At 42.3% G+C, this 13,772-nt stretch overlaps 1 protein-coding gene across 3 annotated transcripts; it reads left to right on the top strand.

The window, feature by feature from the left end:
• Positions 1 to 261: 261 nt before the first annotated feature.
• tgif1 (TGFB-induced factor homeobox 1) lies at positions 262 to 12,835 on the top strand. Of its 3 annotated transcripts, none has more exons than XM_070893101.1 (4): positions 262 to 650; positions 741 to 900; positions 3,099 to 3,316; positions 9,237 to 12,835. In XM_070893101.1, the coding sequence occupies exons 2-4, from the start codon at positions 885 to 887 to the stop codon at positions 9,804 to 9,806; spliced, it is 804 nt and encodes a 267-aa protein (XP_070749202.1). In that variant the 5' UTR covers positions 262 to 650; positions 741 to 884; the 3' UTR covers positions 9,807 to 12,835. The 3 variants fall into 3 exon arrangements, with proteins under 3 accessions (XP_070749202.1, XP_070749211.1, XP_070749218.1); XM_070893110.1 differs by having other exon boundaries at positions 262 to 587; XM_070893117.1 differs by having other exon boundaries at positions 262 to 537.
• The last annotated feature ends 937 nt before the right edge of the window (positions 12,836 to 13,772 follow it).

Genomic DNA, 13,772 nt, shown 5'->3' on the forward strand with positions numbered 1-13,772 from the left:
TGCGGAAGTGAAGCAAAAATATAGTCTATAAACTTAAAAAACAATTATGTTATAATTAAAAAAATATCTGCTTTACCATGGAATATTGGCGGTGCTGCAAAGTTTAATGTTTAACCCAGCAGCTTAAAATAAAAGTAAAAAAAAAACTGATCTCTTTTCACTGCTCCATGGGGGAGGTCTGCCAACCGTCATCAAAGCGTCTCGCCACATTGCTTTCACCGGATATTAACCAGCAGAGCACAAAGAAACAACAACCACTTCAATTATAAACAGTTTCATTTGATTTACTTCTAACGAGCTCCAGAAACGACCAAAGACTTAGTCTCAAATTTCTTATATATGTATAAAAAACGTTAAAAAAATACTAAAACAAATCTGGATTGGAGTCCCTTGCTGTATGCAAATAGTAAACTTTTTTGAATGGGTTTGTGCTGATGTCAGAGAGGGAATTTTTTTCCTTTTCCCCCCGTGGTTTGGGGGCGGATCCAGGACTGAGGCAGCAGCTGTCAGAGAGAGCTGTCAGCTCCTGAGGAGGCAGTAAGTGAAACGATCCGATCCGATCCGACCCGACTAGTTCCGAGCGCCAGGTAGCAGTGATGTGTTTACCTTTTGTTTGAATCCTCCAGCGAGCAACACGTTGGGCAGAGCGGGTAGGCAGCACCCGCCGTCCGCTCACAACATTGCCGTCGCGCAGTCACAAGAAGTTGGCATTTATATTTTTTTAAACTTTCCTCTTCCAGACTCGCTTCTTCGTTTAAAACAAAATCTGAAAACATATTCGAAAAGCTCGTTTTGATTTGTTGGTCGTTTCCTCCTCTCCTCCCCACCCCTCCCCTCCTCTGTGGATCTCGCTGGAGTGCCTGGAGACACATTTCTGGAGCAGGATGAAAGCTAAGAAAGGTAGGTGGAAGTAATGCTGCTCCCTCCATGCTGCTGGCACGTTGTCAAATCGTGTTCAGTGGCCTTATTGAACTCTGCGTCTTCTGTCTGGGTTTTTTGGGGGGTTTAATTTAGCATTATATTTTTAATCTTTTTTTGTCAATGAAGTTGGAGAGGGGCTGTGGAGATCGATCGACTGCTGAGGGGAAATAGGAAAAGTGCCTTTTGGAAAGAGGAGGGTGCTGAGTGTTTAAAGGCTTTGTTTGGGCTCTCACCTCGTGGAAAAAGTTTTTCTGTGACAAAGCTCGCGTTTCTTTGCACAAACATTTTAAGATCGAGTTGAAGTTTCTCACGACGGGATTTAAATGGGAAAGTTTAATTGTACTTTCCCATCTCCAGCTGGTTTGCCTCGTTTAAAAAGTTTGTGGAAAGTGACAATGGATCCCATGCGCTTCGAGCTTTGGGGGGTTTCCTATTGATTTGAAAGGCAGAGTGAAGTCATCCACACTCATTGATGTAATGTTGTTTTGAACCACCCGATGACTTAAAAAAAGACAAACTTTAAAAACTCCCCATTTATGTGGGCGGAATGTGTGGAATGATTTACAGGGACGGTTATTTCCTGTTGGTCCGCAAAACCTCCACTTATTAAACACCCAGCCGTGCAGAACGTACTTTTGTGTTTTCCAGTCTATTTGCTCAATTAAAGTCGGCGTACTTGGAATTTCAAAGGACTCGACACCGACAAGTATAGAGTTACCATTTTGTAGAATGTTCCGAATCCTGTAGGATCTGGTACACCGCGCTAGTTTTGTGGCTTGGTTTCTGGAGGATGTTTTCCCTGTGTTGGAATATGGTGGAATGTAAAGTTCTTCCTCCCTTCCCCCTCCTTCCCTTGAACTAAAGCCAAGTAAGAGAATGTTTGTGACAGGTCCCAGTGAGCACTATCTTTACCGTCTGGTTCAATAGTACTTTATTATTTTTATATATTAGCGAAATTGTAATCTTACAAGGTGCTGGCTAACGTGAAGTGTTTTCAGATCCTGTTGATATAGATTCTAGAAAATATATTTTTCTCTTTTTTATCTGTGTTTGAGGAATCAAACTCAGTTACTTTTGAAGTATTTTAACTCGACTTTTAATCGTTTATCACGACCGCAACCTGAGATTCTTAACGAGGACAGCCTCCCAAGTCAGGATGGCTGTTCCTTAAATAATTTGAATACAGGTTCCCATTTAATGGAACACAAGAAGTTAGCAGCACGTGTTTGGCGAGAACATAATGTTTGATTTTCCAGGCAGAATATGAGAGACTACAGCACTAATCTTGCTTTACAATTTGGTTCCCTTTCTTTTGGGACTCGATGCTTAAACGGAGTGGAGAAGCACTTGAGTTATTTTGGGTGATTTCTGTTCTTTTGTTCTGGGTCAAGCAGATAATGGCTGCTGTAAGTGCTGGAAAAGAGCAGGTATCACTTTACAAACTGACAGTCCGATCGGGTTCATAAATTCAAATTCAGCCAACCAGAGGTTTCCCTGAACAGGGGCCGAGTTGTAGCGGATTTGTCTGAGAACTGTCTGGTTGATTGAAAAGTCTGAGAGGTTAATGAGGTAGTTTCAGGACAGCGAGGGACGGCTTATGCTTGAAACATTACCGCCTCTCGATCATGAACAATTTAAGCTTGTTGGAAGTTTCTTTTAAATGCGCTCAGTGAATTGTATAATTTGTTCTCGTTTCCAAAACTTGTATTTTCCCAAATTAAAAGCACTGAACAACCCCACTAGATCCGTGATCAGATCCCTCCCCTTGTTAAGTAGTAGGGTCCAGACCAAGTGGAGCTAAATCAAAATAACTTTCTAGAGGAAATTCACTGGGATAAAATCTTAACAAATGGGACATTCACTGGGATAAAATCTCTTCAAATGGGACATTCACTGGGATCAAATCTCTTCAAATAGGGCAAAATTTCTTCAAATTGGATAAACATGTTTTTAAAAATTAATATTTAATATACTGTATTTGAAAATGAGCCGTAGAACATCCAGGATTAAAAATGCTGGAGCTGAGGACCTTGCGAGTGTAGACAGGAAGCTGACAGCGAGGCAATGAATGTGTTAAGGGTATACGTGCCGGGGCAGTGCTGCAAGGCCGGTCCCTATTGATCTGATTTCTCCATTCATACCAGCGTGTCATTTTAACACCTCTTGCTCATTCGCAGCGATGGAGCCGATGTGTGGCAGCGAGACTGAGGAGGACGAGAGTCTGGAGGTACCTCTCGACCTCTCTCATTCAGGGAAGCGGCGGAGGCGGGGGAACCTGCCCAAGGAGTCTGTGGGGATCCTGCGGGACTGGCTGTACGAGCATCGCTATAAGGCATATCCGTCTGAACAGGAGAAAACACAACTGTCGAGGCAGGCACAGCTATCTGTACTGCAGGTGAGTAAGCCAAAGCACTTCAGGACAAGCTGCAGAAAGTCGCTGGTGGTTGTACGACCACAAAATGCTTCAACCAAAACTTAAGACAATATAAATTCACCATCAACACATACGTTATATATAAATGTGATGTTTTATGCCCATCACAGCTATTGACAATGAACAGTTGGCAACAAAATCCGATTTTTATGTCCACCCAATGCTGGAATTCTATAAATTGTTGATGTCAGCTGGTAGTGATTGTGGAACTGCAGCAGTGGCCTGTGTGTTGACAAACCCAGGCAGGGGGCTGAGGGGGTCAGTATACGTTTGAGCACTTCTCGAATTTAGTGGTGCAGATCAAATTTACCCTTCTCCCTGAAACTTGCAATCAGTCTTTGTTTTATTATTCTCTTGGACTTTAAATGTATTTGAGCGTTTTAGACGATCTTGTGTTCTGCAATGTCACTTCATTGTCTGCTGATACTGAGAATAGTTACCTATTGTCTCATGCTCGACTGCTCAGCTAATCACACTACACACTGGTCCAGGGAGGCTATGAAACTTGTTTTAAATTGCAAAAACGCTTGTTCACCCACTTAATAAACACATAGAGGCCCCACAACTAGGTGGCGGGGGAGGGGAATTAATTGATTGTGCCAGTTGCTTCTTTACAAATTGGATATCATGATGTAGCCACTGTGGACAAGGTCACATGTATTGCCCGTCCCTAGTTGCCCTGAAAATGTGGTGGTGTGCCTTATCCTTGAACCACTGAGCCCATGGTGCTAGCTAAGAAATTCTAGGATTTTGACCCAGTGACAATAATGAGCATTGTTGGTATATGTCCAAGCCAACTTGGTTAGTGACGTGAAGGGGAGCTTGCAGATCATGATCCTATGATGTTGCTGCTCTTGTGCTCCTTGATGGTAGAGGAGGCTGCACTGAAAGGTGCAGTCAAATTAAGGATTGTAAGTTGCTGCAGTCATAGTGCGTCAATGATGGAACAAGTGGTTGCTGAATCCAGTGCCAATTAAGCAGACTATTTTTCCTGGATGATGTTGAGTTTCTTAAGTGTTGTTGCAACTGCACTCAGGTGAGTCATGAGTATTGTATCATTCTATCACACTTCTGACTTGAGCCTTGTAGATGTTGGAGGGGCATTGAGCGGTCAGAAGGTGAGACACCAAGTGCCCAGTGCCTTCCCTGCCATAATGTTGATCTGACTCATTCAGTTAACATCTGGTCAATGATGACTTTTCCACTCTTCATAAATGTTGTTGATGAGGGAAATCAGCAATGATGGTGCCGTTGAAAATCATGGGGAGGTATGTTCATGTTCTTGGAGATGGTTGTTCCTTGGGACTTAAATGTTGCCTGACCTATTGTCAGCCAAAGTCTAGAGATTGTCCAGGTCCTGGTGTAGGTTGCCATGGGCTGATGCATTGTCCAAGGAGTTGTGAATGGAGCTGAACACTGCAGAGTCCTCAGTGAGCAAGCCTACTCCTTACCCTATGACAAAAGGGTTTAGGTCCTTGATGATGTAACTGAAGGTGATTGAGCCAAGGATACTGCCGTGAGGAACTCCAGCAGCGATTGGTCTCCAACAACCATGGCCATCTGCTGGGAATACTAAAATAATTACCAAGAAATGATGCAGTGAAATTGATGAATTTTAATTGTATATAAAAGAAGTAGTCTGTCTAATGGTGTGATACAATATACAAACAGCTCATCAACCAGTCGGACATCACGCACACTTTTGTTTGCGTGGTTTACATCAATTTTGCTTGTATATGGTAGTTTGTTGTGAAGTATTCTCATTATATACCATAATAAAACTACTTTGTGATAGTGAATGGGAGAAGTCTTGTAACAATGAAATTAGTTTCTTTTGTGAACTCAGTAGAATTGCAGTCCATGTCTCTGAGCCATATAGGAGGGTGGGTATCATACTGCTCTGTGGACCATGAGCATGATGCCGGGTTTGAGGTCCTGGTCTTCAAACACACTTCCTCAGGTGACCGAAGACTGCACTGGCATACTGTAGGCGGTGTTGGACCTCGTCGTCGATGTCTGCCCTTCTGGACAGTTGGCTCCCAAGGTAATGGAAAATGGTCCAGGTTGTCCAAGGCCACGTCGTGGATTTTGATAACCGGGGGGCAGTGCTGTGTGATGGGGGCAGGTTGGCAGAGGCCGTTGTCCTCTATATGACTCACAGATATGGACTATGTACAGCAGGCACCTCCAAACACTGGAGAAGCACCACCAACGTTGCCTCCGCAAGTTCCTGCAAATCCATTGGCAGGATAGGCGCACCATCATCAGTGTTATCGCTCAGGCCAACATCCCCAGCATCGAAGCACTGTATATGTTCGATCAGCTCCGCTGGATGGGTCACATCATCTGCATGCCTGACACAAGACTCCCCAAAACAAGCACCCTACTCGGAACTCTGACACAGCACGCGAGGCCCAGGTGGGCAGAGGAAATGCTTCAAGGACACCCTCAAAGCCTCCTTGAAAAGGTGAAACATCCCCACCAACACCTGGGAATCCCTGGCCCAAGACCGCCCCCAAAGTGGAGGAAAAGCATCTGGGAAGATGCTGAACACCTCGAGTCTCTTCGTCAAGAGCAAACTGAAGCCAAACGTCAACAGCAGAAGGAGTGCGTGGCAACCCGGGCACCCCACTCACCCGTTCCTCCAGGCACCGCCTTCCCCACCTGTGACAAGAGACTATAGTTCCCACATTGGACTCTTCAGTCACCTGAGAACTCCTTTTTAGTGTGGAATCAAGACATCCTTGACTCAGAGGTACTGCCCAAGAAGAAGAGAATTGAAGTATGTTTTCTAACAAATGCATGTCAAGAGATGTTGAAATAAAAAATGATCTGGTAAAGGGCATTGTTTTTTTTTATATTCATTCATGCGATGTGTGTGTCGTTGGCAAGGCCAGCATTTATTACCCATCCCTAATTGCCGTTGAGAAGGAGGTGGTGAGCTACCTTCTTGGAACTGCTGCAGTCTGTGTGATGAAGGTACTCCCACAGTGTTGTCAGGGAGGAACTTCCAGGATTTTGACCCAGCGACATTCCTGGATGTATTTAAGAGTGGTAATCTGGTGCAGTCTTATCAATACAGCTGAAAATGGGTTTATCACAAAATATAAGCATTTTTACTCTGTCTTTACCACCACCTGTGAGTAACAATGAAACTAAAAGTCATTTTCAGTTATTTAAAAAAATCAGTTAACCTGATTTTTTTAAATAACTGAAAAATGACTTTTAGTTTCATTGTTGTACTGGAGTCCGTTTCTTAGACACCTTTCAACATTTAATTTACTATTCGTGTCCTCCACAAAGAGAATGATTGAAATCTTGGACAATCCTGATCTGTAGTGATCAGTTCCACACTGGATGATACTTTTCCCATTGAGTGAACAGGGAAGCCTCTCCCAAGTGTACATTCTTCTAGATAATCCATGATCTATTTTGAGGTATATACAAGGGGGGTGAAAAAAACACTCCTGATACATGAAATCAATTATTTTTCATCTGGTATGGGCAGTACTCTGTGTTACTTAAAAGTTGGTTGAATATTGTGGTGGAAATGCTAGCTTCAGTCACACACAGCCAGAGGAAGCATTAGAACATCATGGCTCCACATTGTGTTATAATCATGACCCTCAAGCTCTGTACAGAAAAGCATTTGAACTACTTGGTGGGCAAACAAAATGCTGTAGTGGTGCGGCTGGATCGAGAACTTTGCAGACATTGATTGCATTTTGAGGGTTCAATCAGGTTTATTTGTGATGCATGAAATGCAGTGTTGAAATTCAACTGAAGGGGTGTTGCTGACTGAAATTGTATAGGGTAGTGTGCATTATCTATAGGCACTTTTACATCGATACTATGCTCTCAGTCTGGCAGCAGTGCTATGTACTGCAGTTACTGACTGCAGACCATACTATAAATAAATTAACGCATCCTACTTTTCCAGGGTCGTAAGAATAGGGTGTGGAAAACAAAAGCCTCATTCTTTTGGTCTTCTAATTAGGCCAAGCATACTAATTCAGCAAAGAGGGGAAGTTGACCCTTGAAGGTCACATGTCTCTGCTTGAGCACTGCTGTTACTAAGCCTCCCCTCCCCGAAGTACCAGTGTAAAAGTGCCTAATGAGAGGAGCCTCAGGAAAAGGAGTGTGATTTTTAAAAGCTGAAACTATCAAAGACTGCAAACAAAAATGTTTTCTGTACTTCTGTTATACTGAAACTTGGTGTTTAAGTGGTGAATATGGATTATTAAAACTTCCAATGAACTGCGTGTTTTTAATAGCTGTTTGAATTGATGCCTGCGTGAAACCATTCCCTAAGGTGAGTCTGGTTGACAGTACAGTGATGTAGGGTCTGTAATTCAGATGGATTATGTTGCATGTGGAGGTCAGATTCTGGGCAATTTGGACCTCCCAATTTACAGTAGAGTATATAGTACACTTTAGATCAAGACCAGCTTCACATGTTTTATATAAAACTGTTTGAGTGATGAGTACAGAGTGACCTCAATCCAAGCATTCTCATAAAGCGTCCTGCATGTTTCTAAACTCTTCAGAATGCACCTGACTGGTACCGATGAGAGCAAGCAATTGTTTTCAGAAACTTATTTGAAAAAGCTTCAAAAGACAATGCTTACACACACAGAGTGATGTAATGTGTAGCTGGGGATCTTTGAAAATTCTGTGTTTGCTTGCTAAAATATGTGTTTGGGCTATAGAATCGAACAACACAGAAAGAAGCTATTTGGCCCATCATGCCTGTGCCAGATCTTTGAAAGAGCTATTTAATTAGTCCCACTCTTTCTCCACAACCTTGCATTATTTTTTCCTTTTCAAATAAATATCCAATTCCCCATTGAAAGTTACTATTGAAATGTAAAACATTTTTTTTGAAGAGTTTTAGTACTGGGGAATGGAACTCTTCATATTTTAGATGCCTTGTCAGCATCAAGTACTCCTGGGTCAAGTATAGCACATCCAGTTACAGACTAAAGCTCCATCTACCCTGTATCAACAATGTGTCTTTTAGTCCCTACTACATAAACGTGGAATTTTTCTATTTCCCACACCTGCTATCCAAATTCAATTCAGAAAGGACTGTTGTAACTATTCAAGATGAGGAGACCGTCATTCTGCTGGTCAGGTCACAGAGGTGAAGGGCAATTGCTCCAACCAGTTCATATTTGCACTTGCTTAAAATTGCAGTCGTGGCCTCAGGTTTCTAGCTGTGAACCTTCCTGATGTCAAGGGGATTTGTACAAGCAAGAAATGTGAAATCACTACTTATGAAACCATTAGGCTGAGATTTTAGTGTGGCCTATGGTATCCTGTGGCAGTTGTTTGGAACTGGCAGCCTGTGGCAGGGAGCAAAAATAGCACCTGGGGCAGGTCTTGTTTATCTTGTAGAACTAGTACCGTAGGTGGGACTGCTTTGAACAGCTGTGCTACATTATAAATGTGGCATCAGTTGGGTGGCTAAATTTGATTTCGATTGTATTTTAGCTGTATTGTTTTCTAAATGGGTTAAAGATTAATTGCCACTCCTCGGGTGGGTGGGGGAAGCCATGTTCTAGTTGAATGAGGGTTGGAGATAGGGTTACAACACATGACCCAATTCTCTGACTCATGCGAGTGGGGAATTGCAGAATTATTCTGTTTTCAAGGAAGTGGCTGGACTTGATTATATTTAGAAAGATCGGCTTTCTGATATTCATCCATGTAATATTTATGTTGAGTTTATTTGTTTGTATTGTTTTCATGATATTGGATAGATTAGAGTTCAGGTGGGTTTGTTGATAGCACTTTTGGCAGAACTTCTTCCAGTTGAGTTAAAATCATCTAATAAAAAGATGTACACATGCTGATTGTCCTCTTTCCTGCTGAATTCCAGGTCTGTAACTGGTTTATTAACGCACGCCGCAGACTGCTGCCAGACATGCTGAGAAAGGATGGCAAGGACCCGAATAATTTTACCATCTCTCGCCGAGGGAGCAAGAGTGCAGAGCACACCTCGCTACAGACCTCCATGACTTCAAACAGTTATGTTCCAGACCTCGATGAAAGATCATTTGGATCCACAAGCTCCTGCCCAGAAAATGGGGAGACCTCTCCATGTAGCACCTCTTCTGCAGGAACATTCCTGCCAAGGCCTTCGGTTATATGCCACACTACTGTCTCCACACCGAATGATGTGCCTTTACACTACTGTCCACCTGCCAGTATAGAGGGAATGTCTGAAATGGATCCATTGTCAAGTGCAGGCTTAGTGGATACCAATCCTGGATGCTCCAAAGATGCTGTTCCTGTGGGGTCAAACCCAGCCCCCCAGAGTGGACTATTTAACACTCCTCCACCCACTCCTCCAGACCTCAATCAAGATTTCAGTGGATTTCAGCTGCTGGTGGATGTTGCGCTCAAACGAGCTGCAGAAATGGAATCCCAGTCCAAGCCTATGGCTTAAATATTACCCACTCTGTCTGCCAAACTGACTTGAGGGAGAAAAACACTAAAGCAAAAACTTGTTTCATGTGGAAAACAGATGCTTTATGCAGCATGATGCCTTCTTATTTGCACAAGGGAATCCCAAAACGTGGCTTCCTATCACGGAATTGTCTTAACAAACTGCTCACATGGAGACCGATGAACTCATGACTACTATAGCTAGAGGTTCTTTATGTTTTGTAGTTGCTGATAATGTGATAATTTTCCCATGATTATGTGATTCTTTACTTTCTGTGCAATATTTAGATAAACAGAGCCTTCTTATCACTCATCATTCCTGCATGGAAAAATGATGTTGCCCGTGCATTGTTTAGAATAACAGTTTTTATATATAATTATGTATTGTCACTGGGGCTTGTTTCTAAACTGGGTTTTGATTATTCCTTCAGTCTTCATTTCAGTGTAAGGCAGTGGACCATGGACCTGGAGAACAGAACTTTAATGTACTTCGCCTGCAGTGACCGAGTTTATTGTGCAAACCTTTCCTTGGCTTTAAAGTTCCCATTGTTACAGCACGACCTGGGCGCAGGCATTACCACTCCTGTAATATTGTTTTACCTGTGGCTGCCATCACTGGTATGCTGCTATTGGTTTGGTAGCCATGGTTACCCAACTTTAAGGTTAGCTGCCGCATCTGTACGAATAGTGATGACCAATGCAGAGAGCGAGACTTAAACCAACCACTGCAAGTTTAAAATGTTTTGGTTACCTAGTTGATAACCTAATCACCAGTTTTTCAGATTTGGTGGCTGGGCTGGCCAAAGTCTAAATGTAGCACAATGTAGCTTGAATGTACATCTCCTGTATTGATACTTATGGTTTTGGTTTCTCTTGTGCATATTTCACATGGATCAGAAGTCTGGGTCCACCCAGGTCTTCATTTCTCATTAGTGGTGGAGACGCTGTACCTTCCTGGAACATTTCCTTTTGTAACTGGTGTTGAGATCTGGGTGGGTTACGAGTGGTCACCTTCCACTGTCTTGAGAGATTAATGTTGAAAGTCATCCATGATGGCTGTGCCATTGTGCGCTCTGAATTTTCTAAGTTGTAATTCAAAATGAAGTTGAGATCGACTTAAGTGAAGGATGTTGTTCTGTTTCTATAACTGCTGTTACATAAATAGTTAGGCTCTGAGATTCCATGAGGCTTTTCCTGATCTCCTGCTGTAACTCTGGGGGGGGGAGGCGGATTCTGGCAGGCAGGCAGGCAGGAACGTGGGAGAACCCCTGCAGAATTTCAGGACAAAAATTTAAATATACTGAATTTACTAGTAGGCATAGAGACTAGTGGATATACTATGTAGCCATGCCAGTGCCGGTTTTGGTTTCTGTCACCCTGACAATGCACCTTATCCCAAAGACCAGGCCCTGTTGCATTCCATTTCATTCTCCAGTTTCTCAGTAGTGCCAGAGGAGAGGATCCCTAACATAAAGTCCTGCTGGCAATGTTCACTAATTAAAAAAAAATACTAAACTTGGCAGCTGACCCTTTAAACATTGAAGAGAAGAAAGTTTCTTTTCTGGGATGACTCCCACGAATAACAGAAACCATGTACTCTACGCCCATTTACTTTTCTTGGGGGGGGGGGGGTGCGGTGGAGGGTATAGATCTAGGGGTGTTCTTTGGGATCTTTTAGCTGGAGAAAATTTAATATTATTAAACTGTACCTGGCTGAAGTCATTTCTTTCTCCCTTTTTTTAAACCCAGTTTGCAATGCTTGGTGCTCCTGTTATCAGCCGATGTGCCAAAATCATGATGCAAATATGCCATGCCATCCATTTACCATCTCTTAAATGCAACATCTGATAGGATGGCTAAACCAGTTTCACTGTTCCCGAGCAATTTTATATATTGGAGAAAGGATTTTATGACTCTTGCGTAGTTGGGTGATTTTCATACTGGTTATGCAAAATATGAAGCGATTTCTACTGCAATAATGTAGCACTGGCTGCTGTGCCACTTTCGGCACTGCCGCAAAGCAGGTTATGGGAGTAAGACCGGGCTCTGAAATTCGGTGGGGGTTCTTGCTGTAACTTCTGTGGCAGCCCAGAGGAATCCCGAAAGAAACAGCAACAATTGCCATTTCCATCTATTTATGTCATTTATCTGGAGGACTCCACTAAAGTTACAGCGGGAGTCAGGTAACCCCCTCCCCCACAGAGCCTATGAGTATAGATGCTGGAATTATTTCCTACCTCCTGAAGATGGATCATGCAGTTTGTAAGTTTTCTCCAGGTCCTAATGCCTACAAATGTAAAGAGCTGGATCTTGTCCCTTGATAAATCCAAAAATCCAGCAAACAAATAGATTCTGAATCTGACTTTAAAAAGTGAGTCTGGTCTCCATATCTGTACCTCTTAAAGAATTATGATCAACTTTTTTGGGGGGATGGTTCCAGTTCTGTGACTTTGTATAATATACTATGGATGCCGATGACCTGACCAGCACTGACTTGGTGTTGCTGACTGACACTTTAAATGGCAGCTGAATTCTGTTAAAATGACACAATCACTGAAGCAAATTATTGACTGTCATCGCTGATATAATTCAGCTCACATAATTCCTTTTCTAGTTAATCAACAGTACTGTGTTGAAACATTATTTTTCCTGATTAAAATTAATCATAATTCTTGTAACTTTTTTTTAAGTTAGTGGAGTTTCCCACTTTTAAACTAGATGCTTTTTAACTGTTCAATCTAGAAGGTATTTGTACAGTTTACATCACTGTGGTCAACTTAAATTGTAAAGCTGAGTGAAGACAGTCTGTGCTGTATGAACCTGGTCCATTTTTGCATTGATGTTTGCCTTATTGACTAGTCAGGTTGCAAAGGCCTGTAAAGACTGACAAAAGCTGCAGTATTCCTCTTAGCCTTGCCACTGGATTCTGCAGGCAGGGTTCTTCTCATTTCCTAATTATAGGGTGGGGGCATCAGAATGCAGTTTCACAATGTACCCAATTTTGATTAAAAATAATAAATTTACTTTATTCCTTCCTAAATCTGGTTCTGTTTCTTCTCTATATCTGAGAGCCATCTCTGCTTTTTGGGAGCAGGCAGGATAGGGCGTTGCACAGCCACTGAGGACAGTGCCTTTTTTTTTGGTGAAGTGGGGTAATGAATAGGACTTCACACAACGGTGGTTATGGATCCTCCCCCCGCCCTGCAATTCATAGCTTCAATAACAATGGCTCGGTGGTCCATACTGTCAAATGGACTGCACTAATCAGAGCTTGATTTTCTCATCCCATGATATACGAGGGGCGATGTGACACTTTCAGTGAGGGAATTTCATTTGTAAGGAGTGCAGGTTGGAGAATTTGGGCCCTGTTGTAGCCCTATCTCTAAACTTCTCTGCTGGAGGCTGCAGAAACAGGCTAATAATTCCACTTTGTAATCCAAGATCTAATTCAAAGATTTATTCTAACAATACAGCCTAATGAAAATGTTAAGGAGGAGAGAAAGAAAGTATTGCTTCAAATTAAATATAATTAATTAGGAATTTAAACTGGTCAGTACTAGATACTCAAAAGAATCGGAATGTTCAGAATCATGTACAGGATGCCAAGTTGAGGAAAATAAATTAGGGGTGTTGAAAATGCAGCTGGATATGATGGAGAAATGGGTTATTAAAGAGATGAGCTTTGGTGGGCTGAATGTACTTTATCATCATTGGCTTTTCTTAAGTGGTGGTGCTCTTTTCATCATAACACAATAATGTAGCAATGTATTTTGACCAGGATTTTGAAAAATATGCCAGCTTTGCTAATGGCTCAGTGGGCAAAGCCATCATATAATGTGGTATTGAGTCATACAGTCTAGAAAATTTGAGTTCCATCTGTGTTAGCTGATCTCAGCCAGGAAGTAGAGTAAAAATTATCCATGTTTCCTGCTTCTGATCGCTATTCAATGACCCTTGCTGCCAACTG

Source organism: Pristiophorus japonicus, chromosome 1 (genome assembly GCF_044704955.1).
Source record: "Pristiophorus japonicus isolate sPriJap1 chromosome 1, sPriJap1.hap1, whole genome shotgun sequence".
Taxonomy (NCBI): domain Eukaryota; kingdom Metazoa; phylum Chordata; class Chondrichthyes; family Pristiophoridae; genus Pristiophorus; species Pristiophorus japonicus.